Source organism: Giraffa tippelskirchi, chromosome 7, assembly GCF_054371585.1.
Source record: "Giraffa tippelskirchi isolate mGirTip1 chromosome 7, T2T-mGirTip1v1.2.pri, whole genome shotgun sequence".
Taxonomy (NCBI): domain Eukaryota; kingdom Metazoa; phylum Chordata; class Mammalia; order Artiodactyla; family Giraffidae; genus Giraffa; species Giraffa tippelskirchi.
The window spans coordinates 71,406,183-71,433,611 of record NC_137281.1 but is presented as its reverse complement, the minus strand read 5'-3'; the positions used below and the strand labels follow the sequence as shown (position 1 = coordinate 71,433,611).

The 27,429-nt window shown below is 39.6% G+C and overlaps 2 protein-coding genes across 5 annotated transcripts in view; one reads left to right on the top strand and one right to left on the bottom strand.

Annotated features, from left to right (window-relative positions):
• Window positions 1-3,860: 3,860 nt before the first annotated feature.
• The window catches only part of LOC145514826 (uncharacterized), a 30,859-nt gene continuing 7,290 nt past the window's right edge, over window positions 3,861-27,429 (bottom strand). The window contains exons 1-2 of one of the 4 annotated variants that reach the window (XM_081513706.1): window positions 7,795-9,432; window positions 3,861-4,934 (exon numbers count right to left, since the gene is read on the bottom strand). In XM_081513706.1, the coding sequence (XP_081369832.1) occupies window positions 8,810-9,277 (468 nt within the window). In that variant the 5' untranslated portion in view covers window positions 9,278-9,432 and the 3' untranslated portion in view covers window positions 3,861-4,934; window positions 7,795-8,809. Of the gene's footprint in view, window positions 4,935-5,901; window positions 9,433-18,026; window positions 18,230-27,429 lie in introns of those variants that run through there. The other 3 variants (XM_081513705.1, XR_014060486.1, XR_014060484.1) reach the window with 3 other exon arrangements.
• TMED7 (transmembrane p24 trafficking protein 7) lies at window positions 9,151-19,861 on the top strand. The gene is made up of 3 exons (XM_081513703.1): window positions 9,151-9,611; window positions 14,457-14,702; window positions 18,418-19,861. The coding sequence occupies exons 1-3, from the start codon at window positions 9,417-9,419 to the stop codon at window positions 18,652-18,654; spliced, it is 678 nt and encodes a 225-aa protein (XP_081369829.1). The 5' UTR covers window positions 9,151-9,416; the 3' UTR covers window positions 18,655-19,861.

Below are 27,429 nucleotides of genomic sequence, written 5' to 3'. Positions count from 1 at the left end.
CATGCAAAGATAGGCTCTATAAAGGACAGAAATGGTATGGACCTAACAGAAGCAGAAGATATTAAGAAGAGGTGGCAAGAATACACAGAAGAACTGTACAAAAAAGATCTTCACGACCCAGATACTCACGATGGTGTGATCACTCACCTAGAGCCAGACATTCTGGAATGTGAAGTCAAGTGGGCCTTAGAAAGCATCACTACGAACAAAGCTAGTTGAGGTGATGGAATTCCAGTTGAGCTATTTCAAATCCTCAAAGGTGATGCTGTGAAAGTGCTGCACTCGATATGCCAGCAAATTTGGAAAACTCAGCAGTGGCCACAGGACTGGAAAAGGTCAGTTTTCATTCCAATCCCAAAGAAAGGCAATGCCAAAGAATGCTCAAACTACCGCACAATTGCACTCATCTCACATGCTAGTAAAGTAATGCTCAAAATTCTCCAAGCCTGGCTTCAGCAATACGTGAACCGTGAACTTCCAGATGTTCAAGCTGGTTTTAGAAAAGGCAGAGGAACCAGAGATCAAATTGCCAATATCCGCTGGATCATCGAAAAAGCAAGAGAGTTCCAGAAAAACATCTCTTTCTGTTTTATTGACTATGCCAAAGCCTTTGACTGTGTGGATCACAATAAACTGTGGAAAATTCTGAAAGAGATGGGAATACCAGACCATCTGACCTGCCTCTTGAGAAACCTGTATGCAGGTCAGGAAGCAACAGTTAGAACTGGACATGGAACAACAGACTGGTTCCAAATAGGAAAAGGAGTACGTCAAGGCTGTATATTGTCACCCTGCTTATTTAACTTATATGCAGAGTACATCATAAGAAACACTGGGCTGGGAGAAGCACAAGCTGGAATCAAGAGTGCCGGGAGAAATATCAATAACCTCAGATATGCAGATGACACCACCGTTATGGCAGAAAGTGAAGAAGAACTAAAGAGCCTCTTGATGAAGGTGAAAGAAGAGAGTGAAAAAGTTGGCTTAAAGCTCAACGTTCAGAAAACTAAGATCATGGCGTCTGGTCCCATCACTCCATGGGAAATAGATGGGGAAACAGTGGTAACAGTGTCAGACTTTATTTTTGGGGGCTCCAGAATCACTGCTGATGGTGACTGCAGCCATGAAATTAAAAGACGCTTACTCCTTGGAAGGAAGGTTATGGCCAACCTAGATAGCATATTTAAAAGCAGAGACATTGCTTTGCCAACAAAAGTCCATCTAGTCAAGGCTATGGTTTTTCCAGTGGTCATGTATGGATGTGAGAGTTGGACGGTGAAGAAAGCTGAGCGCCGAAGAATTGATGCTTTTGAACTGTGGTGTTGGAGAAGACTCTTGAGAGTCCCTTGGACTGCAAGGAGATTCAATCAATCCATCCTAAAGGAGATCAGTCCTGGGTGTTCATTGGAAGGTCTGATGTTGAAGCTGAAACTCCAATACTTTGGCCACCTCATGCGAAGGGTTGACTCATTGGAAAAGACCCTAATGCTGGGTAGGATTGGGGGCGAGAAGAGAAGGGGACGACAGAGGATGAGATGGTTGGATGGCATCACCAACTCGATGGACATGGGTTTGGGTAGACTCCGGGAGTTGGTGATGGACAGAGAGGCCTGGCGTGCTGCAATTCATGGCGTCGCAAAGAGTCGGACACGACTGAGCGACTGAACTGAACTGAACTGTAAATTACAGATGCAAAGAAAGGAATGCTCATGCTTAGGCATAAATATTAGAAAGAGGGCGTCGCCCCCTAGCGGTCAATATGGTGTTGATGTGGCCTGGGGGGTAAGAGGTGAAGCTGAAAACCTGAGTTTACTCTGAAGGCCACTGGCACTTTTACAAGCAGAGCGTCCTCCTCTATTGCTTCCTGCATCTTGGAGAATGCTGCTTTGTTGTTCCCAAGGAATGTGGTGTATTTGTTACTGTCTTCAACTTAAATTTTTAATATACAAAAATATTTTCAAATGCGTATTTAAAATATTGCCCCGTAACATGCTCATAACCTGAAATCCTCCTAACTCTACAATGTTGAGAGGTTACTTCGGAGAGGGAAAAACATGATCTGACTACAGCTTTCCAGTGAGCTACAACACAGTGGAGTAGATTCCTGGCTTCCAAAGATTCCGTGTTTTCTATTCAATCACTGGTGAGAGACTAGTGGGTTTGAATATGTTCTTTTCTTGAGACGTAAGTGTAATTTAAATGATTGGCCAACGCGATTGGCTTCCTTGTGGTTTTGTTCTTTAATCAAGATCAAGTAGGCAGTCATTCTCAGCAAGATTCTAAAGAAGTTACATCAGTTTTTAAATTTCAAATGTATTGCCTGCTGTGGAAAACTTACATGCCTTAATAGTGCTCACAGATTTGCGTATTCACAAGAGTCTGAATATGTACCCTTTCTGCTTATCTCTATGTCTGTCTCTTTAAGTGGATTAAGGAAATGTGAAGAATAAGGAATTGATGTGCCCATTTGACTTTCTCTTAAATATCAGGGATACCAGCTAAGTCTTTGAAAGTGAAAATGTTAGTCACTCAGTCGTGTCCAACTGTTTGTGACCCCATGGACTGTAGCCCACCAAGCTTCTCTGTCCATGGAATTTTCCAGGTAAGAATACTGGAGGGGGTTTCCATGCCCTCCTCCAGGGGATCTTTACGACCCAGGAACTGAACCTCCGGCAGGTCTCCTGCATTGTGGGCAGATTCTTTACCTTCTGAGCCACCAGGGGAGCCCCAGCCAAGTCTTTACTAGTGAGCAATCTGTAGGGGTTGGACAAAAATATAGGTGTCCCTCGCTTTCTGAATTCTTGCCTTCTGAAGATTGCAAGCAATTTTACTCCAAATTCACTCTAAAACAAAACTCACTGTAGTAAATCTACGGGAATTTGCCAGACATAATACAACATGTATGTTATGTACACTTCTGCAAGCAGAGGACACAGAGGACACTGCGGCCCTAGCTCAGACCATTTTCAGATAAGTTGAATCCTTGGTCTCCTTGCTGACATGGGTTTTACATTGTCGATGCCATCTTCATGTTATTAAGGTCTATGACTCGAATGTTTGTGTCCCCCCTGCTCCCAAAATTAACATTTTTGACATCCTAACCCTTGAAAAGTGATGATTCTAGAAGGTGGGAAGTGATTAGGTCATGAGGGTGGAGCCCTTATGAATGGGATTAGTGCTCTACCCCTTTGGAGATCTACCAAAGAGATCTCCACAGAGCTCCATAGCTCCTTCCATCTTGTGAGGACACAGTGAGAAGACACTGGCTTTGAGCCAGGAAGAGAGCTCCACTAGGTGACCAGGCTGGCACCTTGATCTTGGACTTCCTAGCCTCCAGGACTGTAACAAATTTCCGATATTTACAAGCTACCTGGTCTGTGGTATTGTATTATAGAAGTCCAAGTGCACTGACATTAAATAAAAATATCTATCAACCTTACCAATTAGTTGCTAACTATCAACATTTTGCAGAAGTGATTAAAGCAAAACAATCACAGATGCTGCCAATCAAATATATATATTGCTAAGTATTGATATGTGAGTGAAGTCACTCAGTTGTGTCCGACTCTTTGCGACCCCATGGACTGTAGCCCACCAGGCTTCTCCGTCCATGGGATTTTCCAGGCAAGAGTACTGGAGTGGGTTGCCATTTCCTTCTCCAGGGGATCTTTCTGATTCAGGGATTGAACCCGGGTCTCCTGCATTGTAGGCAGACGCTTTACCGTCTGAGCCACCCATGTGCATTTATATAACTCTAATCTTATGTGTGTATGGCTGTAGTTACATAGGGACAATGCTGAAGAACTTAAAGGAAACTTTTGCTCAACGTAAGGCTCAGAAGAAGAGGAAGAAGAGGAGCACACAATGCTAAAGGTTTAATAGATATTTTAGGTCATGCACAGGAAATGATTGGTGATATAAATAACTGTGATGATAGCATGAGCAGAAGTCTTACATTCAGAGATGCATTTCCATGCATAGCAATCTTATCATTGGGAGCCACATAACTGCAATATTCAGTTCAGTTCAGTCGCTCAGTCGTGTCCGACTCTCCGGGACCCCATGGACTATAGCACACCAGGCCTCCCTATCCATCACCAACTCCCGGAGGTTACTTAAACTCATGTCCATCAAGTCGGGGATGCCATCCAACCATCTCATCCCCTGTCATCCCCTTCTCCTCCTGCCTTCAATCTTTCCCAGCATCAAGGTCTTTTCCAATGAGTCAGTTCTTTGCATCAGGTGGCCAAAGTATTGGAGTTTCAGCTTCAACATCAGTCCTTCCAATGAACACCAGGACTGATCTCCTTTAGGATGGATTGATTGGATCTCCTTGCAGTCCAAGGGACTCTCAAGAGTCTTCTCCAACACCACAGTTCAAAAGTGTCAATTCTTCGGCGCTCAGCTTTCTTTATAGTCCAACTCTCACATCCATTCGTGACTACTGGAAAAACCTTATCTTTGACTAGATGGACCTTTGTTGGCAAAGTAACATCTCTGCTTTTTTAATATGCTGTCTAGGTTGGCCATAACTTTTCTTCCAAGGAGTAAGCATCTTTTAATTTCATGGCTGCAGTCACCATCTGCAGTGATTCTGGAGCCCAAGAAAATAAAGTCTCTCACTGTTTCCATTATTTCCTCATCTATTTGCCATGAAGTGATGGGAACGGATGCCATGATCTTAGTTTTCTGAATATTGAGCTTTAAGCCAACTTTTTCACTCTCCTCTTTCACTTTCATCAAGAGGTTCTTTAGTTCCTCTTCACTTTCTGCCATAAGGGTGGTGTCATCTGCGTACCTGATGTTATTAATATTTCTCCCAGCAATCTTGATTCCAGCTTGTGCTTCATCCAGCCCAGCATTTCACATGATGTACTCTGCATAGAAGTTAAATAAGCAGGGTGACAATATACAGCCTTGATGTACTCCTTTTCCTACATGGATAAGAAAGTGTAATATAAATGAAATAAGTCAGAGAAAGACAAATACTATATGACCTTGAACTTGGGTGGCTCAGCCTGCAGAGGCTTGAAGCGGGGCTTCAGTTTCTAGTCAGAGGTTAAGGTCGGGTCACAGTGATGAGAGCGTCAAATCCTAGCCACTAGACCAGAGGTCAATGACAAGGCCCTGGCTCTTTGGCTTTGCAGGAAAAGAATTCCCACACAGATGGAAAGTAGTGAAACAAGTAAAGTATTTATTAGGAGGAAAAAAGAAAAGTAGATAGACACATGAATGGATTCAGAGTCTCAGAGTCATGTCCTCATGGTAATCTGAATTACTTTTAAGGGACATTTCTTCCGTTTCCTTTGGCCAGTCATTTTGATTCGTCTGGTTCAGAGTCTATATTTGGTATATTTCAGGATCCTTCCATGTGTGCACATGCATCTCTCAGCCAAGGTGGATTCTACTGAAGGGGCCTTCGTGCAATTAGCATCACTCCCCTTTGGACCTCCAAGGAGCCTTTCTGAGCATGCGCCTAGTTGGGGCGTTCTCCTGATTTGCAGAATGAGAAATACGTGGTCTCTTATCTTCTATCTGGGAAGGGCCCAGCCTCCTTCCTTGATTGTCCTGCTATTCTCATCTTGGGATATCTACTCTAGGAGGGGCTGTCTACCTCCTGCCTCAATCTCACTTATATGTGGAATCTAAAAACAAAACAAATGAACAAACAAAACAGAGTGGTTGCCAGAAGGGAGGTAGGTGAGGGCTGGATGAAATAGGTGAAGGGAATTAAGAGATACAAACTTCCAGTTATGAAATAAATGAGTCATGGGAATATAATATACAACATAGGGAATACAGTCAATGATACTGTAACAACTTTGTGTGGTGACAAATGGTTACTGGAGTGTGGTGATCATTTTGCAGTGTATTTGATTGTCAGAGCATGATGGTGCACACCTGAAACTGACATAATTTGTATGTCAGGTATACTTCCAACAGTCGCTTCCCCACTGGCTCACGGTAAAGAATCCCCTGCAAGGCAGGAGCTGCAGGAGGCGCAGGTTCAATCCCTGGGTCGGGAAGATCCCCTGGAGGAAAGCACAGCAAACCACTCCAGTATTCTTGCCTGGAGAACCTCATGGAGAGAGGAACCTGGTAGGCTACAGTCCATGGGGTCACAAAGAGTCAAACAGGACTGAAGCTACTTAGCACGCACACATACTTCAATTAAAAATAAATAAATAAAATAACAATAATATGTGTTGTATTGATTTCCTGAGGCTGCCGTATCAAATTGGCACTAATGTGATAATTTAAAACAAAGAAAAGTATACTCTCACAATTGTGGAGGTCAGAAACCTGAAACTGAAGTATTGCTGGCTTCCAGGTGATAAAGAATCTGCCTGCCAATGCAGGAGACAAAGGAGACGTGGGTTCCATCCCTGGGGTTGGAAGATTCCCTGGAGCAGGAAATGGCAACCCACTCCAGTATTCTTGCCTAGAGAATACCATGGACAGAGGGGTCTGGCAGGCTACAGTCCATGGGGTCTCAAAGAGTTGGATATGACTGAGCACTCGCACAGGGATGGTTCCTTTTGGAGGCTCCGAGGGAGAATTTGTTCCATGCCTCTCTCCCAGCTGCTGGTGGCTGTGGACAATCCTTGGCAATCCTTGGCTAGTAGATGCATCACTACAACCTCTTTGTCTTCATATGGCATTCTCCCTGTGTGTCTGAGCTCTCCCTCTTCTTTCTCTTATAAGGACACCAGTCATTGGATTTAGGGTCCACCCTAAGTCCAGGATGATTGCATCTTGAGATTCTTAGCTTAATTACATCTCAGAAACCTTATTTCCTAGTGAGCTTGAATTCACGGGCTCTGGGAGTTAGGATTTGGACGTATGTTTTGGGGGATACACAGTTTCACCTACTACATGTTAACACAGATAATACATTTTAAAATGAAAGATAGAAATAGTGTCCAAATAAAAATTTAGTGATAAGGGTCATATTGCTTTACCTTTGTGTGAATCCCTTTAACATCTAGATTCATACAAGAAGCTGGGTACTCATCTGCTTTTACATTCAATATGTTATATGTTGTTTTGGTTGAGATGTATGATGAAAATCCAACCTCTCTTAGATAAGCTCAGACCCTCTGAAGGGGTTTTCAAAGGGGTTTCCCAAACATCTTTGGAGCACACTTGGAGAATCACTGCTCTAAAGTATATACTTTAAAGTATTTGCCAAGTGGAACTTCTAGGTCATCTATGTATCTTCCACTTTATTAGATGATGCCACATTGTTTTCCATAGTGGTTGTGTCAACTTACATATCCACCAGGGATGTACAAGTGATCTTGTTGTTCCGCTTGCTCACCAACATCTGGTATTGTTGTATTTCTAAAAATTGGGTCTGTCTGCCTTTCTGGTGGTATGTGCTATATTCATTATGGTCTTAATCTTTATTCATTCATTCTCTGTATTGCCCCTTGATGCATGAAGAAATGGAGGTTTAGAAGAGCAATGTTACTTGCCAAAAAGTCAAGAGTAAGAAAATAGAATCCAAGTTTTCCACTTTGAAACTCAGTCTTCTTTCCACTCACAGATACAAATACTACTTCTTTTTCTGACCTAGTGTTACTGAAAGCAAGGTCCAGCTGCTTGGCACTAGAAAGCTGAAATTCAAGAGCAAGATTGGTTGGAAAGAAAAGTTTGCTTTGTTTTGGAGGCTGGCAACCAGTGGGGAGAGGCAGACTTGTGTCCAAAGGCCAAAGCCCCACTGCCAATCAGTGGGCAAGACCTTTTAAAGGGGTGTCTCAAGGGTGTATAGGTGGAGGGAGGAGGCTGTACCTGCAGAAAAAGCACAGTCAACTTTGACAGTCTTCTTGAAGTTAGTCATGCAGTGGTCTGCTCAGTGTCAGCGCCATTGTTTTAAGTACAGTAAATCTTCATCTCCAGAGTCAGTTTGTTCCTATTCCTTTGCTGCCAGTTCTCGGAATTGTGGTAGCTTCTGTCACGGGTACAGTCTGGTCATCATGTAGTTAATTTCTTCTACCAGGTGGGGGTTTCATTTTCTGCAAGACAGCTCACAGGCTATGGCTCAGAATATTATCTATCGCCCTTGAGAAAGAACTAAAGGTCCTTGACATTGTTTAATAACCAAACTTTGTTATTTTGTCTTGTCTGTTTTCCTTTGTTTCTGCATTTTTTTCACTTCTCTGATTAGATTTATTTTTGACCAAAGTATTTCTACAGACTAAGGGCAGGTTGAGGACATTGGGGGTTGAGGGAAGGGGTTGTCTATTCTGGGAAGGCCCCATAGGGTCCTGCCCCCTTTCACTTGTTCTCAGAAAGGTACAGTCTCCCCCAGATCTCATTACCTAGGGGCTCCTTTTCCCCTGCAGAGGCGTTGGGCACCCAAGGCCATTAAAGATCCTACATCTCTCCATCTCCCTTTCCATAAGCCCCTCTTCCCTGCCTGGTTCCTGCTGCTGCTGCTGCTAAGTCGCTTCAGTCGTATCCGACCCTGTGCGACCCCATAGACAGCAGCCCACCAGGCTCCTCCATCCCTGGGATTCTCCAGGCAAGAACACTGGAGTGGGTTGCCATTTTCCTATCCACGTGCTTATTATATGTTGCTTATTATATGACAAGACTCTTATACAGCATTTTTCAAATAGTAACCATCTGGGTTAAGTACTATTATTATCCTCATTTTACAGTTTCAAAGACTAAAAGAGAGAGCTTAAGCAGATAGTTTAAGGTCAAGCAGCTAATAAATAACAGAGTAGGGATTAGAACTCCTGCAGTCTTGTGGTCAGAGAATTCGCGCTCCCAGCAAAGCTGCTACCCCTCAAATTTGTTATTATTTACAGGAAAGCTCTCCGGAAATCGCAGAGAGCTCCCCTTCCAGGCCTGAGCCCCTGACGGCCGGGAGAGCCCTTTCTCCTTCCCGCCGGGCTGCCCAGGCGCTCAGCGGCTGCAGACACTCCCCCGCTGGTAACGCCTCCCGCTGGCCGCGCCGCCTCTCCGGGCACGCCACGCGGGCCCCGCCTCTCGGCCCGGAGGCGGCGGGGGGCAGAGCGGACGCCTCGTGAGCTTCCACGTACGCACTCCAACGCCTCTCCGCGCGGCCAGGGCGAGCACTTCCGGGTCGCGGGAGCAGCGCCCCAGGCCCCGCCTCGGCTCGCCCGGTCTCCAGTCCCCGCTTCCGGCCGGCGCAGGCCTTTTCCGCCCGTTCTCCGCCGGCCTTGCTTCCGCTCCCCGGGTCGTTCTGCCGTCTGGACCCTGGTGCCTCAGTACTTTCCGCTGTTCCCAGCGAGCCGCTGCGCATTTCGCCTTTCTCCGGGGCTCGGAGCCGCGCGGCGGTGCGTCTTGGCGGCGCCGCCCGGGCCGAGGCCTGCCGCGCCGCGGTACGTCTGTGCAGACCTGACCCCGCGTCTCCCGAGCTCCGTGGAGGCCGCCGCCTCGGGATGCCCCGGCTGGGGGCCGCGCCGCGCTGGGCGGCCGCCGCGGGCCGTTGGGGCTGCAGGCTGCTCGTGCTGCTGCTCTTCCTGGTGCCGGGCCACGGCGGCGCCTCCGAGATCACCTTCGAGCTGCCCGACAATGCCAAGCAGTGTTTCTACGAGGACATCACGCAGGGCACCAAGTGCACCCTCGAGTTCCAGGTACCACGGGCTCAGGCAGTTGCCGGCCCCAGCTCACGGTTCCAGGGTCGAGGCCGTTTTCTCGTTCTTTGTCTGATTTCAGAAATCACATCTAGGTAGCCGATGCAGGCCATTTGGCTTTCTTTTCTGAAACCTTGCGCATTAGATAGTTAGGAACAGATATTAAGATATATGAATTCCAGAAATGCTTCCTGTGTGTGTGACTTTTCCATCCATTCTCTAATGTCCTTCAGTTTGAACTTTCTTTCTTAAGAGTTTAAAAAAGAAAAAATTATTCCTGTTCTACAGTGCCCTACGTCAGTTCGCCACTCTAATCCGCACCTCCACTTTCATCGTATTTCAACTGCTGCCAATATCTGACTCCATTGCTTTTCAGTTTTTCCATAGATGTTAGGACTATTGATTAATGTCCCTGTCGTTGGAAGAGCACTATTCCAGACCAGATGACCATCTGCCAGAGGTTTTGTAGAAGGAATTGCTGTGATAAAAGGCACTTTTTCATCTTTGGGATTATGTAAAAGTGCTTATTTAACAGAATGTAGTTTCTTAACTTGGTTAGAACATTCTTGACTCTGTTTCTTGTTTTGATGGTCGACTTAACATGTTTGAACAGCTATTGAGTACTAGGTGCTGCTGCTAACAGAACTGAAGAAAACAGATAGGATCGCTGCCATCATTCTTGATTCTCTACCCATCCTACCTTCTTTTCTTAGTTAGTACTACTTCATTCTATAAAATTGTGCTTTAAGAGCAGAGAATAGGTGATAAACGTTCTGGTCTTTGGGATCTCTTGGCTTCCTTAGGAAGCGATTTGATACCGAACTGTAAAGGATAAGTTATAAATGCTTTGGTGAGGACGAAGAGGGAATGGACTTGGCATGGTCACTATGGAAACAGTGACTGGGAATTTGAAGAACTGTGGTGATTATGACTAGAAATTTGAAGAAATACTACAGCTGGGAATAAGGAGCCAGAAGAAGGGAAGGGAAGCAGGGGCCAGACCGTGTAGTGCCCAGCTGGGCTGGTCGAGTTAAGGATTTTAGTTTTTCCTGAGAGTATGAGAAGCTATCATAGGGTTGTAAGCAGTGCAATGACAAGTTCTAAGTTTTCTGGGTAGCTGTAGGGATATTAACTTGTGCAGGTAGAGGAAGTATCGTGGAGAGCTGCCAAGTAGATGATGTATCAGTAAAAGACTGATTAGGAGGCTGTGGTAGTGATTCAGGCTGAGGCTAGGGTGGTAGCAGCAGGGAGAAGGAAAGTGAAAGGTGAAAGGATGGGCGATACTCTTTTATGTAAAATCCACAGAAGTTGGTGATAATTTGGCTACAGTGAGTGAGGGAGGCCAAGGATGACTCTTTAGCTTGCTTAACTTAATGAGGACAGGAAAGATGATGGCAAGAATTTTAATATCAAGTGTCAGCAAAAAGTTTATTTCTTTGAACTTAAATATTTCTTGACTTCTGCATGCAGATGCTGTGCTTGGTGGTGAGAGTACTATTACAGGCTAAAAAATCAGCATCTGTTGTGTGGCAGACAGTGTACCAAGCATTTTAGGTGTATTATTTAATTCCCTGGACAACTTGGTATGAGATGGGTATAGTTTTTATTACTCATTTACTAGTGATACCCAAGGTCACAAACTGTAACAATAGCAGAATTAGTATGCAGTTCTAGGTTAAGTTCTTAACTGTTGTACTACTTCTGAAAGATAAATGAGGCTGACCTTGACCTCAGGGACCTGACATAGACACATAGTCATGTAATGTTAAGTGCAATAATGAAAGTACACCCTAAGTATTGTGCTGGCTGAAGACGGAGAATCATCAGGGGAAATTTAGCAGAGGGTCTGCTGTATGAGCTGAGTCTGGAAGGATAAATAATAGTTACTCTACAAGCCAGCAGAGAGGAAAAGGACTTCCTCAGCAGATACATTGTGTTTGTGAGACTTAATTCCATCAAGCCTGAAAGTTAGCCTGAGTCGGCACTGAAATATACTGAGTAGTAGTGTTACTTTGTAATTGTGGATCTGAGGACTTCAGGGGCGATTTATACCAGTTTGTCGGCATTGTTGATTGATAACAGTGAGACTGATGATTTGTACGTGCTCAGTGTGAGTTCCCTGAGAGTCTGCTACTGAGAATGGCTACATGGCAGAAATACGCTTATGCGAACAGCAGCATATAAAAAACCCAGTCAAGACTCCTGTTTTGGGCTCACTAGTTTGAAGATGTTTCCTGTTCACCTGGGGGGTACCTGATCCTAGAGGGTTTACTCTGGCCTCATTCCTCACAGAGTGAGGACAAGGGATCCCGGACCTGATCTCCTGTGTCCTCTTGCTGTGAGACAACTTTTGGCTACGATGTTTGATACTGTATTCTCTTCCTCTAATCAGTTGGAGATTTGTAAGCATAATCATTTTGGGTCCTGTGATTCTTTAGCAAACAGACCCTGTGTAACTTGTCACTGTCATTGCAGAGACTTGTTCAGATAATTCTGGCATTCTGGTGTTTTTAGAACACAGAAAAGGTATAAAAGGTGCTGAGACTTCCTTGAGGAAGTACTAGGGAGTAGTACTGTTGAACAGTAGAACAGTAGTAGCAGCTGTCGATAACAGGTTTGGGTTTTTCTGTAGGCCACAGGAATTATCAAAAGGTTTTAAGACGTGGGGAGGGAGGTGTTACTGTCATCTAGTGGAGGTGTTGCTAAATGTGCTTCAGTGCACAGGGCAATGCAGCCCCTACAACAAAGACTCTTCAGCCCCAAATAATCTGAGGTTAAGAAACCTTGGATTAAAAAGAGGAGAGACTGGGTTATGGGAAGACCTTTTAGGAAGTTGTGGCAATAGTCCTGTCTGGACTGTAGATCGAGAATAGAAGAGATGAAGTGAATTTGAGGGAAGCAATAATATCGAGATTCTGTGACTAACTGGCCAAGTAAGGACACATCATTCAAAATGATCTCCAGTTCCTTTCTTATGTGATCAGACAGATTGTAAGCCCCTGGTGGCTCAGTGGTAAAGAATCCGCCTGCCAATACAGGAGATGCAAGCAACGTGGGTTCAATCCCTGGGTCGGGAAAATCCCCTGGAGAAGGAAATGGCACCCCACTCCAGTATTCTTGCCTGGGAAATCCCATGGACAGAGGAGCCTGGCGGGCTACAGTCCATGAGGTTGCAAAGAGTTGGAGACGACTTAGCTACCAAAAAAAAAAAACAACAACCTTTATCTGAAGTAAGATTGTTTTAAAGTTTAGTAGAAGAAAAGTGGCAGGATGATCAGTTTGGTTCTGTTTTTTGTTTGGATGTGTGTTTTGATTATTTACAGTACTGTGGTGTTAAGTATGAATAATTGGGTCTGTAAAATGAAGTCAGTATTTCACCTAGAAGAAAGGTGGTTCACTTTTGGTGAGAAGGGGGAAATACCCAATTGATAAGACATCATTTTTGTGTCAGATGTTATATCTGTATGTTAGTATTTGCCTGTTTTACAGTTTCCTAAATGCCCAGTTGTATTTCATTTAATTATTGAAATGATCTTGTAACGTAGTTCAGTTCTTCATATCTCTAGTGACGAAGGTCACGTAGGTAAGCAATCTTTGAAGTCCAAAGTTTGATCCCTCTGTTCTCCTAATCTAGAATGTCAATATTATGCTAGACCAGAAGGTTCAAGCTTGAAAATATCAACACATCTCATGGTTGGAAGCCCTCTACCCAGTGTCTCTTCTTCATTACCTCCTTCTCAGGTGGATACGGGCACCCTGCGAGTCTTCTCCTGTCTCCTCTCCCTCTTCTCAGGTTTTTCTCCTCTTTACTCCTTTGCTTTTTTCCTCTCTTATACTTGTCCAGGTACCTCAGGAAAAACCTCTTTCTCTTCTCTTCGTGTAACTCAGATGGCTCAGATTGTGAGGGCTGAGATATGCTTATGCTGAATAAGCTTAACCCCTTGAAAATAGTTCCAGAGTCCTCTTCAGAAGCATTTCACCTACCTCTGCTTTCCTTTCATATGCTTTCCTGTTAAATACAGACTTTGCAGATGAACAAAAGATTTATCTGCTTTTGCATTGTTCTGTTTTGGTTTTCCTTTAATCACAAGTGTTTAAGCAATGTAGTTTAATCATTTATGCTTCTCTTGGAAATAAGTTTATAATAATGATATACTCTTAGAACAACCCACAAGTCAATTCTCTTCAAAATGTAATTCAAAACAAAGTATGCATCAAATTCCATATAACTGACCCGTAAAAGAACTTAAGAAACACAGCCTGTTTGTAATTTGGCAGTAAAATGAGTTTCAGTTCTGTAAGTATAATAGCATGGAGTGTTAGGCTAAGGACTGACCTACTTTACTGCTTCACTGAACAGTCTGAGTGCTTGGATCATGCTAATGGGAAACTAGGTGAGGAAATTTGGGGAAGGAATATACTACATGGGAGTTAGCTTAAGGGTCAAGAGTATAAATTTGGCATTCAGCCTCTTACTAGGTGAATAATCTTGGGTAGATGATTTTAGCTCAGGTTCTTCATTTGTAAAATGAGGGGGAAATACCCTCTTGTAGGGTTGTGGGGAGAATTAAGTGACGTAAGAAACCTAGTCACTGGAACCATTTTCTGGCGTGTTGGTTGGTGCCCTCTCCTGTCAGGAGCAAGTGTGTTCAGTTTCTGTAAAGCTTTAATTGAACTGAAATCTGCCTCCCAGGATCCATTCACTGGTAGAAATCAAGAAACATAAAATTGCCTGTGATTGTTTTAAAAACCTTACAGCCATTTTAACAGGAAACCTGACTAATTTCTCAGACTCGTTACTTGCAGTGATCTCTTCATTTTTTGTTTGTTTTTTCTCTTCTGTAGGTTATTACTGGTGGTCACTATGATGTAGATTGTCGACTAGAAGATCCTGATGGTAATGTGTTGTACAAGGAGATGAAGAAGCAGTATGATAGTTACACCTTCACAGCCTCCAAAAACGGGACATACAAATTTTGCTTTAGCAATGAATTTTCTACTTTCACACATAAAACTGTATATTTTGATTTTCAAGTTGGAGAAGACCCACCTTTGTTTCCTAGTGAGAACCGAGTCAGTGCTCTTACCCAGGTAATAAAAAGTCATATGTGTAAAAGGGGGAAAGGGCATAATTTAATATGCATTAACTCATTGGTGAAACACCAAATTTTGTGACTTTAACACAATCTTTAAGACCTATCTTAACTCTTACAGTATATTAGGTATTTCACAGAGAACTTCAGAGTTTTTTAGTGAAGACCAGTGTTAACGTATTTTATGAAAAGAAAATAGACATTAAAATAGGAGGATCACTTTGGTAGAAACATCACTGACAAAGGAAGTTTAAAAGCCTAAACAGTGCTCCAGCATTCTGAAGCATTTTCTGTAAGTCATGGAGGAATGTTGTTACCATAACTTAGCAGGTTGATATAAGTGGAAGCAAAGTGGTGCCTAATTAATATATACATATGTATATATTTGCATACACACACTTTTATACAAGCATTTAGTGTTACGCAGACTGCTGTTATAATAACCTTTGCTGTGACTGAAGGTTAAATAGTAAAGATTACTAGTACATCATCTAACAAAAAACCAAAAATAGTTAAGGTAGCTAAATTGGGTTTTATTTTGAAGAAGAGCTTAATAAGAGAAAGACAGCAAGAAAAATTTAGAGTCAGTGAACAAATACTGCTCAGGTGATGAGAAGGGCTATTTTATTTCTAGTTCAAATACAGTATGAGCTTAGAGTATGTCTAAAAGATACTCAGTTTGGTTTCCAAAAGAATTATTTACCACTTTCCTATTAAAACCTTAAATCGGATTTCCTTATTTCCAGGTTCCAGGTAGTCTCTTGACAAGATCACATAGTGATAGAGGTACTTCTTAAGAGTTAGAGCCTTAATTCATAAACCTATTATAAACATTAATAAGATGTGTTCAGATGTTCTTATTTTTAGTAATGTTCTTTTTAGCATCATGTGTGAACAGCACTTTGTAAAAAGGGTTTTTGGGGGGCCATTGTTTATAACTCAACCTTCATCAGTTTTAATTTGTATAATACGATAGCTTGCTTTAAAAACCTAAGTAGATAAATGCTTTTAGGATCACTTAACCTCCTTTATTTGTATCATATTTTTAAGCTCTTATTTCCATTTTTCCACTTTTAAAAAGTCTCCTATAAAGCAGCTGTTCATGCAGTAGAGTTTAAAAAAGTTACCAGCTGAGAAATGACCAAATAAATGGTAGTGTTTTGCTAAATCACCATTTTTTCACAATTAATAAATAGAATGACTATAGTCTAAAGTAGATGGTGTTCATATATAAAGGCTGGTGGGGAATTTTATAACAGATACATCTGATATCTCCTAAATCTCATCATTCACAAATGCAGAGATAACTAGATATTCGAATGTCTTCTGATAAAATGCAATAAGTCCATTACATTGCCTGTGTGATATTCCCATTCAGAATATTATAAGTGAATCCCATGAAGTCTGTGCCTCCAACTGTAATTTATAAGAAATACAGAGGATAGAGGAACACCAGGGGAATAATCAACAAAATCCAGGAAGTGGGAAATGCTGATGGACAGAGGATCCAGTTTTTTCAGCAAGTAGATGGGAAGGGGGTAAAAAAACAGGAAGAGAACCTAAACATTAAAGAAGACTTGAAAGACATATCAGCTAAATGATCATATTGACCTTGTTTGCCTTCTGATTTGGAAACAACTTTTGTTGAGGTGTTTGGGGAAATCTGAACGATAACTGCCTTTCTTTTTTGGGCCATGCCATGTGACTTGCGGGAGCTTTGCTGCCCTCCTTGCGATCAGACCCAGGCCACGGCAGTGCGCCGAGTCCCCCCACCGGCCTCATGTCTGATGCCTTTTAAGGAGTCATTTTTACTTTGTGTTACAGTGCCACCGGGATTATATTTTTTAAATTGTTACCTTTCAGAAATAAATATGAAATGTAGAAGTATAGCTGAAGTGGTAAAATATATGAGATTTGCTTTAAAATAATTGGAATGGGGAGGAAGATAGGTGAAATAAGAATAGCCGTGTTTAATTATTGACATGAAGTTCAGTGAAATAAGAATGCTGCTGCTGCTAAGTCGCTTCAGTCGTGTCCGACTCTGTGCGACCCCATAGATGGCAGCCCACCAGGCTCCGCCGTCCCTAGGATTCTCCAGGCAAGAATACTGGAGTGGGTTGCCATTTCCTTCTCCAGTGCATGAAAGGGAAAAGTGAAAGTGAAGTCGCTCAGTCATGTCTGACTCTTAGCGACCCCATGGACTGTAGCCTACAAGGCTCCTCCATCCATGGGATTTTCCAGGCAAGAGCACTGGAGTGGGGTGCCATTGCCTTCTCCTTGACATGAAGTTCATCATACTAGTCTCTATACTTTTGAAGACATGAGAACATTTCCACTTTGAAGGTAGAATGAAAAAAAAAAACTAACACTACCTCAAAAATTGTATGAATCCATGTAAGTAGTTCTTTAATTTCTGTGGTTTTCTCTAGTTCAGTAATTCTTAACCTGTGCCCTTTTGTCATGCTTCAAGAATTCCTTGAACGCTCTGAACTTGTGTCAAATCCTTGTTTTTATACATACTTTTCAGAGGAAGAATTCTTAGACTGTTCATCATTTTGAGACTACAAGGAAAGCAAAGAAATGCTAGAAGCACCTGTCTACTACCTCTTACTAAAACTTAGAAATCATTCATTTTAGTCCATGGTGATCTTCCATTCCTAGGAACCAAAACAAAACAAGAAGCAAAAAAGTTTGAGTATTCTAATAGGTAAATTCAATTTGTAGACCTCCTAATTTCTCATACTTTTTAAAGAAACTTTCTCTGAAATATTTTTGTAACTATCTCTTTTCTACTTATTTTGGTAGAACTTTATTAAGTGCTTAAATTATTTTCTAATGTCTATTATTAAAATTACAACAAACTCATTTTTTTTTAAACTCCTAATACGTGGTTTGTGATGTAAAATAAGTATAATATAATAAAACCTGTATTTCACTACCAGGATTAAGTTTTCAGCAGTAGAAAAATATTAAACTGGTTGGTTGTATACAACAACCAGGAAAATTAGACTCTTAACCCTTCTCAAGCAAATAGTGTAATGTAGAAAAAGGTAAGATGTCATCAGATGAAGGCCCACTGACCCACAGTGAAAATAAGACTTATGTCCCATTGAGAACATATATATTGGTTTTGTTGACTGGAATGAGGGAGAAACATACTTAGCAAAGTGGTAAATGTGGGGAAAAAATATTCCCACTTTGAAGTTTCAGCTGTTTTTAAGATACTTGAAATAACTCTGACAGTCTACTTTTATGCCATATTTTGCTTAGTTTTGTAGATATTTGGACTTTGATTCATATACATATTACTGGTCAAATTTACTGACCTGCCATTCTCTTCCTCCTGATTTTTCCTCTTGAAGAAACCTGGCCTTAAAAAATTCTGTCACCACCAACCTTAACTGCTTGGTGTTCCTTCTACTGTTAGCTTCAGGTTCCATCTGCCACCTTACAGATGCCACAGCTGCGACATTCCAGTTTGGGGCAAGCAGCTGCTCCGTGGGATCTCTAGTCTTGCCAGCCATCCTAGTGGGAGCAAGTGAGACGGTTGCTCTGCCAGGACCACTGACATGAATGAGTGAATGAATGAGGGCCAGTTCAGTGGAATGTTAGTTACATGAGGACTTGAGATCAGATTGAAAGAAAAGATTGATGTGCTAGATGGATTGTACAGAAAGCATGAAACCTACTAACTGAAACTCTTTTCTTTTTAGATGGAATCTGCCTGTGTTTCAATTCATGAAGCTCTGAAGTCTGTCATTGACTATCAGACTCACTTCCGATTGAGAGAAGCTCAAGGCCGAAGCAGAGCTGAGGATCTAAATACAAGAGTGGCCTACTGGTCAGTAGGAGAAGCCCTCATTCTCCTGGTGGTTAGCATAGGGCAGGTATTTCTTTTGAAAAGCTTTTTCTCCGATAAAAGAACCACAACAACTCGTGTTGGATCGTAATTTGAGAATTGATGCACCACTGCCGCTGTAATATTGCTGTCCTCTAATTAATTTTAGGTACTGAAGAACTTAATATGGCAACATTTTTAGAACCTTACTCATACACTCATTGAGGGGGCGGGGGGATGTACAATGCATATCCCCAAGCTGTGGAAAGGACACCTTTTTTTATTTGTAAAGGTAGAAAAACTTTGGGACTTATTTTGGGCTATTCATAAATATTCAACACAATGATCTACACTTTTCTGGGTTGTTTCTATCTACTCTTCGCACACTAAACTTTGGTAATTTTGATTCCTCTTATCCTTTTCAAAGTACTTATCTTGTAAGCAGTGGATATTTTAAACAAAGCCTTCAATTTAATGTTGTGGAGGAAGAAAATTACCTTTTAGTTGTTTATAGTAAATAAAGTTTTGTTTTTAAGAAAACCAAACGTGATTAACTGTAGCCCAAGCCCTATTCTGCATTGTTTAATTTTATGAGGAAATCTACCATAGAAATGTTAGTTAATATTGATATAACTTTAAATTGACACATCATGGTTTAATTTTTTTCTCAGTAGCTTGGAAAATGTCATTTTTGTTGTTTGGGTTTATTCTATGATCTGTGACCAGATATGTTATTTTTTTTTCATAAAGACATTCTTACCACACAGGAACTAGTATGTTGCAGTAACAGAGTTTACAGAGACCTTAAAAATCAGACTATTGTTAACAGGTAGAATAATTACAGAATAATTTAAGACACTACAATGGGGAGCAAATGACATGAGAAAACTTTTCGTGAGTTATCAGCACACATTACATTTTCAGTGCTTTTACAAAGAAAAAAGGTGATCTCTTTCATTGTAAACATTGAATTGGCTAATTCTTGCTCTAATGTGGCTTTAATGTCAGGAGTCACTCCTAGCTTTAATTGACAGTTGTTAATATAAAAGTAAAAGTGTAACAGTGCCATACATTTTATTCTAGTGGGTGTGATGTACTGAGAAGTTAGTTTCTTTGGTTTTTTCTTTCTTTTTCTACTTTGTTTTTTGGGGGGTTTTTGTTTGTTTTTTTTCTTGCACATGTAATTTGTACAATCTCTGATTTAGCATCCGTAAGATGATTTAAAAAGTTAGAATGCTGTGTGTGTGTTTCTTATTTGATAATCTTCATTGATTGTACTGCATTTAATGAGTATTAAATAGTGCATTTTCTGTACACTATAGGATTTAGTCTGTGTTTGTATTTTATAACTTGCATAGATTGAGCTGACTGAAATAAGATTTTATTCTAGGATAGAATACAAGATGATGCAAAATTGTGTTTAAAGCTCTTACGCTGTTTAAAAAAAAAAAAAAATTACAACTGCTTTTTGCCATGTTTCTCTCCCCCCACCTAAAAGTGATGAGTGCTGAACGTGACTGGCATATTGTTAGGACTTTGGTATCTGGTACTACAGAATACCGATTGGACAGCAATTTTAGTCCCTTAACTGCCACTGACTAAAAGTTAGCTCTTAATTCTAAGTTGTCTTAAAATGCACATACATTCTGCATGTAAGAGCAAGGTGAATTCAGGTTGTCCTGCTTGCTAATTTAAAATGCTACAGTGTAGCAAAGGATGAACATACTTGCAACCCTTTAATTCTAAAATGTTTGAAGACCAAATAGCTACTCCTTCAACAATATTTATCAATGGATTAATAACTGAAGTTTAAGATTTTACAGATTTCTCTGTTGGGGTTCTTGTATTGGAGTTGTCCTGCAGCTTTTTAAGTGTCCCTCTGTATATAGATTTGCAAATTTTAAACAGTACTGTTAAAGTGACAAACCTGAGAGTATGTCGAATGTCCTTTTCTGGTTGCTTGCCTCCTCTGTTGTGTTCAGATAGTTGCACCATAATTAAGCAGAGTTGGGTATCATCAAAGTGCCAAGTTTGGCATAGATAATAGTTATTTAATCTGTACGTATCTAAACTTCATGATATTTAAAGACTGTTACCACAAATAACTTGTGATAAAACTATTCAGGTATATTAAAAAGTTTTAAATCACCACTGTTACCTGTTGTAGAAAATAGTACTGACTTAGTCTAGTCTGTAACTGGTTAAAGTTTGATGGTTTGTCTATATTCAACTAGGTATGTATATGAAAATTAGAAAATACATATCTACCTGGATATGAATATTAAGTAGAACTTTTCCTTCTATATGATTTGTAGCTCATCTTTTTTCTTTAATCCTTTCATAACTTGTTGCTGCAGTTTGAATTTCTCAAATGTTTATATTTGGACACACGGCTCAAATACTTATTTAAACATCATTAGATGTATATATTTTTAAAGTAGAATAAATAATGGAAAGGGACTTGATATGCAAGTTTATACTAAAATTTGAGCTGTGTGAAGATAACATTTAAAGATGTTACTTTGCTAATAATCTAAACATTCTTTTTATTAAAGAAGCAGATGGTCTGGGGTTCACAGCTTTCATCCTGGCTTGATGATAATAAACTTTGAAAACACAGTGGACTGAAAAGCAATTAAAATTGCTTTAAATCCTTTAAATCTCTACTACCCATTTTTGTTTCAGTTTGTAAATGTGTAACATTTATGGTTAAATAGGACAAAGCAGACCCTATGACTATACTTTTGAAAAGAAAAAGAAATTTGTCTAAATGACAGATGTTGGTTCTGCAGGATTGTACCAATCAATTCTTGTAGAATAAAAAAAAAATCTTTCAACAAACTGACTTCACTTATTTCTGTCAAGACTTAAGTCTTTTTAAAGCTCCTTATCAACTTGGAGTGCAGTTTTGTAGCAACTGAGTGATAATTTATTTCATATTTCATTGGAACATCTTAGGGACTGACCAACAAAGTAAGTTAAAGAAGAGGAATACAACCTCTAATCACCTCAGTTTTTAACTTTATTTTTGGTTTTTTTTACTGGAAGTTTGGGTGAAAGGAAGTTTAGCCTTCAGTTCCCTAACAAGCTTCTTGGTTTCTAGGTAAGGTAACACTTGGTTGTATAATATCAAGTTTTCTCAGTCTTGTTGCCCCTTTATAATGTCATGGGGGACACTCTGGCTCCTAGGCACAAGTCTACAAAAGGAGCCGGTAAATGACAGTCATACAGGTTAACATCAGTCTTTTACTTGTGTTGACACATTGCATCTTGGCAATAATCCTCTGAAGTAAGGATATTATTCTCATTTTACAGATGAGGAAATGGAGGTTAAGAAACCTGCCTGTGTATCAGTAATTAGCAAAATATGAACATGAACCATGGCACTGTGGTTCCAGACCCCTCTTTCTCAACCACTATGCAGTAGTACCTACAAATACCAATAAAGGGTGAATCTCTGAAGGCTTAGCAATATACCTCAGTAGTGGTTCAGTGCTTTGGTTTTGGAGTTATAGCTAAGATAAGATCATGATTGTGTGAACTCACACACATACTCTTATTAACTCCATGTATTTCTGTTTCTTCATTTGTTACTAAGGTGATTTCTATTACAATGAGAATATAATGAGATATTTATTATAAAGCATTTAGGCTCCATGCCTATCATATACAAGTGCTTAATAAATAATAGTTATGTTTTTGTCATTGGTCCAGTTTAATCTCTTGATCTTTCTTTAGTTCTTAAAGTTCTTACTGTAACCTCAACTCATACGGCTCTAAAATAATATGTAACAAATACCGAAGTACATAATAATCTGCTAGGAGTTTCAAAAATGAGTAAGATAATCTGACCTCCAGGAACATAACTGTTGGGGGAGATGAGATAACTACGTAAGGAACTGATGTTAATCATGAAGCAGAAAAAACCTGAGATTTCTAAGATACCTACAGGGTGTTAAAGGAGCAAGAAAATAGATCAAAAGACTTACTCCCCAAGGCATTTTGCTTTGTCCTCTTCCAGAGTTGGGAGGGAGCATGGTTGTCTAGCTGGGCCAGGAGTTGAGTGAATTAATCTCTAAATCAGGGATGTCTATTTATTGGAACCGATAAAAAAATATTTTGTTACTAGTAAAGGTGATGTTTGATCTCCTGAATAACTTTTCCATCTCAGTTGTTTCCAGATTCTGGAGGAAAATACAGGGATGTTATCCCTAAACCACAATATGTGTTATTTTTCAGTCTACATTTCTCCATTTTATCCACAAGCTAGCATTGTTAGGATGCTTACGTTCCTTGCTGAAATCTAGAAGTAACACAGGGTCTGGCATAATCTGTTTTTAGTGCTGTAATTACTAGTGACTACTACTACCTTGTGGCTCAGCTGGTAAAGAATCCGCTTGCAATGCGGGAGACCTGAGTTCGATCCCTGGGTTTGCAAGGTCCCCTGGAGAAGGGAAAGGCTACCCACTCCAGTATTCTGGCCTGGAGAATTCCATGGTCTGTAAAGTCCATGGGGTCACAAAGAGTTGGACACGACTAAGCGACTTTCACTCATTCACTCACTCACTACTATCTTAAAAAGAGAAGGGAAGACAGGAATTTCAGAAACTGTGGTTCAGAGAGTAAAACTGACCAGTAACCCACCATCCACTTTGATGTATTTCAGTTTTTCTATAGATTAATGTATCTATTTTTAAAGAATTGGTATTGTCTATAACAAATTTTTAAAACTTTTAAAATTGTAAACAGGGTATTAAACATGTACAGCTTAAAGAGAAATAAAATTGTAAAGCACATACTCAATAATCCATGCTCAGATTAAGAAATGCAGTATTGCCAGCACCATAAAGGGCTCTGTGTGTCCTTTCCTGACTGCATCACTGAATTTCTTCATTAGAGATAACCAGTGTTTCGCTTGTAATGAAAATATTTTTTTTTCTTTTTACTAGTTATGTATGCTAGTTCCTCTCAAACTTTTAAAAAATTTTCCAAGTAATCACAAACTCAGTTTTTTATTAGTAAATACGAAGTCATGTGTTTGAATATTTTGTTAATATCAAATTGCTGTCAGCCTGCCTAAATGCTTGCTTTCTGTGCATGCTTACTCACGTGCTTCTCTCCTCATCAGCCAGAAACAGTTCAGTATGGTCACTGGACCATATTTTGAATAGTACTGATGTCTACATTCCTGAAAAATGTCTAAAAAATCAGGCGAAAGTAAACATTAATAAATAAAGTTTAATGGAATATTAAATTCTATTTAATAAATTAGATGTTACATATATTCTTTTGTGACTTTGTTTAGTGAAGTCATCCATGTTAATGTGTATAGCTGTAGTTTCATTACTGTGTAGTAGTCCATCATATAAATATACTAAAGTTATGGTCTTTTCTACTATGATGGCATTTGAATTATTCCTAGATTTTTGCTGTTCTAAAGCCACTATGAACATTTTTGTATATTATGTCCTGTTTGCACATATGTATCATCCCTTGAGAATACCAGGGCTTCTCTGATAGCTCAGTTGGTAAAGAATGCACCTGCAGTGCAGGAGACCCTGGTTTGGTTCCTGGGTTGGGAAGATCCCCTGGAGAAGGGAAAGGCCACCCACTCCAGTGTTCTGGCCTGGAGATGTCCATGGACTACATAGTCCGTGGGCTCGCAAAGAGTTGGACGTGACTAAGTGGCTTTCTTGAGAATACATCTAGGAGTGGAATGTTTGCTTAGGGAGTGTGTCTTCGTCTTCACTAGGTGACATCTAACTTTTTAAAGCAGTAGTATCAATTAGTGCTTTCATCAGTAACAATGGAAAGTTCCACATTTGTGCTGTTAAGACTTTTAAAACTTTAGAAAGTCTCCTGGGTTTGTAATGTTATAAAGGCAACACTTAAGAATTTGAGAGGAGCTTCCTTGGTGGTGCAGTGGCTAAGACTCCATGCTCCAAACGCAGGGGGCCCGGGTTCAATCCCTGGTCAGGAAACTAGATCCCACATGCTGCAACTAAGACCCAGTGCAGCCAAAGAAAGAAAGAATTTGAGAAATAATGATTCGAAGAATAAAATCCACCCATAAGTCCATTATCCATTTTGATATTTTTCAGTTATTTTTCTAGATACATGTGTATATTTTTAAAGAAACTGCTATTAAACCTCAGTGTTGCTTCATATTTCTATGAGATTACTTTTTTCCTCACAGGTTTGTCTACCACATGGATTTCCTCTTTCGTGAAGTCCTTGTTCAAATATTTTGCCCATTTAAAAAAATTGAATGTCTTTATTAACAGGATTCCTTTATATATTCAGGAGATTAATCCTTTGGTTATAACTATTTCAAATATCTTCTCACAGTTTTGTGTGTATCTTTCTGCTTCTAGTGAAATAATCAGTTTTTTCCCATCTTGTTGCTGTTTTAATATGTTGTTAAAGAAATACTTCTCTATCCTGAGGACATGAATATCTTCTGTACTATGTTCTAAAATATGATAGTTTTGTCTTCTACTTGAATTGAGTTTTGTGTTTGGGATAAGGTTGGTGTACAGGCTCGCTCCCCCACCCCTTAAAAACTCATCTCTCTGTTGATTTGCCATGCCAAATCTTTCATCTGTTAAGTGCCCATATTTATCTGAGTCTCTTTCTGGGCTCTATTTTATTCCATTAATCATTTTGTTCATACACCAGTAACATCCTATCTTAATTACTAAAGCTTTAACAGTTCTTGATATTGGTAAAAAATGTTTCTACCTTGTTCTTTAAGATATTGGCTGTAGTCTGTTCTTTATACTTTTAAACAAAGTTCAGAGTTGTACAAATTTCAAAATAAAAGTTTTAAAACAAAATAAATCTGTTAGAATTTTTATTAAACTTGTATTTAGTGTATAAACAGTTTCTTCTTTTTAATAGGGCATTTTCCATTGAATGAACCTTTCTCCATTGTTGTGGTCTCTAGAGCTTTTGATAAAGATTTGTAATCTTCATACATGAGTTCCGTATACTTTTGTTACGTTAATCTTGTTTTCTTTATATTTTTTCATGCCATTATAATTCTTAAATTGCTTATTTTTCATTTGTTGCTGGTCGTGGAAATAAACTTTTAGATTGATTCTTCTGTTCAGCACTTTGCTAAATTCTTTTGTCAATTCTCGTAATTTGTATATTCTTTTGGACTTTTCTATGTATAGTTGTATCATCTGCAAGTCAGGACAGATTTGTCTTCCTATTTCTCACACCTTTCTTTTCTTTGTTTTCCTTGCCTTATTACATTTGCAGAGACCTCTAGTACAATGTTGAATAGAAGTCATTTCAGACATTCTTGTTTCTGTTCTCTAGGAATGCTTTCAAGGTATCCATAGACAGTTTATGGTATTTTTACCAAATTGGGAAATTTCCCTTCTGTTCTTAGTTTGCAAAGAATTTTTTATGATCTAAATGCTGTTGAATTTTATCAGAAACTTTTTTCTGAATTTATTGAGTAAAATGATTGTTTGCCACCTTTATTCTCTTTATTCTTTTTATGTGGTCAGAGAATTGCTTTCCTATTATTAAACCAACCTTCTGAAGTAAAACAAGTCTAGTCATGATGCGATGTTAGTTTTTGATAATTGGATTTGGTTTGTTTTAAATTTTTGTTTATCAAGAGTATATATCCATATACAATAAGTTAGAGAGTGGCTTTCTTTTCCTAGTTTCTGGAGGAGCTTCTATAAGGTTTACATTACTATTCCTTATATGTTTTATTACAAATCTAAGGTGAAGTGTGGTTGGTTGGAGTCTGGTGTGGTTTTTGTGGGATGCTGATTTCATTTTTTTTTTTAATTAGTAAGATTGTTTCTATTAATATGTAATACTGGTAAATGGACTATTCCTGAAAGTCTGTCCATTTCATCTACATTTTCAAATTTATTAGCACAATATTATTCTTTCCTTTTTTAATTTTATGCCAGATCTGTACTGATGTCCTGCTTTTCATTCCTAATACTGCTATATGTAGTATACAAATTTATACCACTGTGTATTACATAAGATATTTGTATTTTCTTTTGTAATTGACCAGTCTTACCAGAGGCTTATCACTTTATTGTTTTTTATTGATCCAAAGAGCCAGTATTTTTTTCCCTTTTTACTGGAATATAATTGACATACAGCACCGTATAAATTTAAGGTGTACAGCAGAATGAGTTGACTTACTTACATAGTGAAATGATTACCACAATAATTTCAGTGAACATCCATCATCTCATATAGATACATAGTAAAAATTTTTTTAAAATTTTGTGATAAGAATTCTTATGAGTTCTTAACAATTCTCTTAGCAACTTTCATGTATAATATACAGCAATGTTAATTATATTGATCATGTACTTTACATCCTTAGTGCTTATTCATAACTGGTAGTTTATGCCTTTTGCCCCCTTTCATTCAGTTCCCCCTTGCCCCCAATAATGACATTTCTACCTCTGGTAACCATAAATCTGATCTCTTTTCTATGAGGTTGGTTGGTTGTCCTATAGCACTATGCCAAATTCTGGCATACAACATAGTGATTCAGTATTTCTGTACATTGTAAAATGGTCATTATGATGAGTCTAGCTTCCCTCTCTCATCATACAAAGATGTTCTGTTATTATTGAGTATATTCCCCACACTGTATACTTCATCCCAGTGACTCATTTATTTTGTATGGAAATTTGTACCCCATAGTTTCTCTCACCTGTTTCATTCATCCCCCTGCCCCTCTTCCCTCTGACAGCCACCTGTTTATTACCTGTATCTATGCCTATCTCTATTTTGTTTGTTCATGTGTTTTTTGGATTCCACATATAAGTGATGGTATATGCCTTTCTCTGTTTGACTGCTTTACCCCGTCTACCAGTTGTCGCAAATGGCAAGA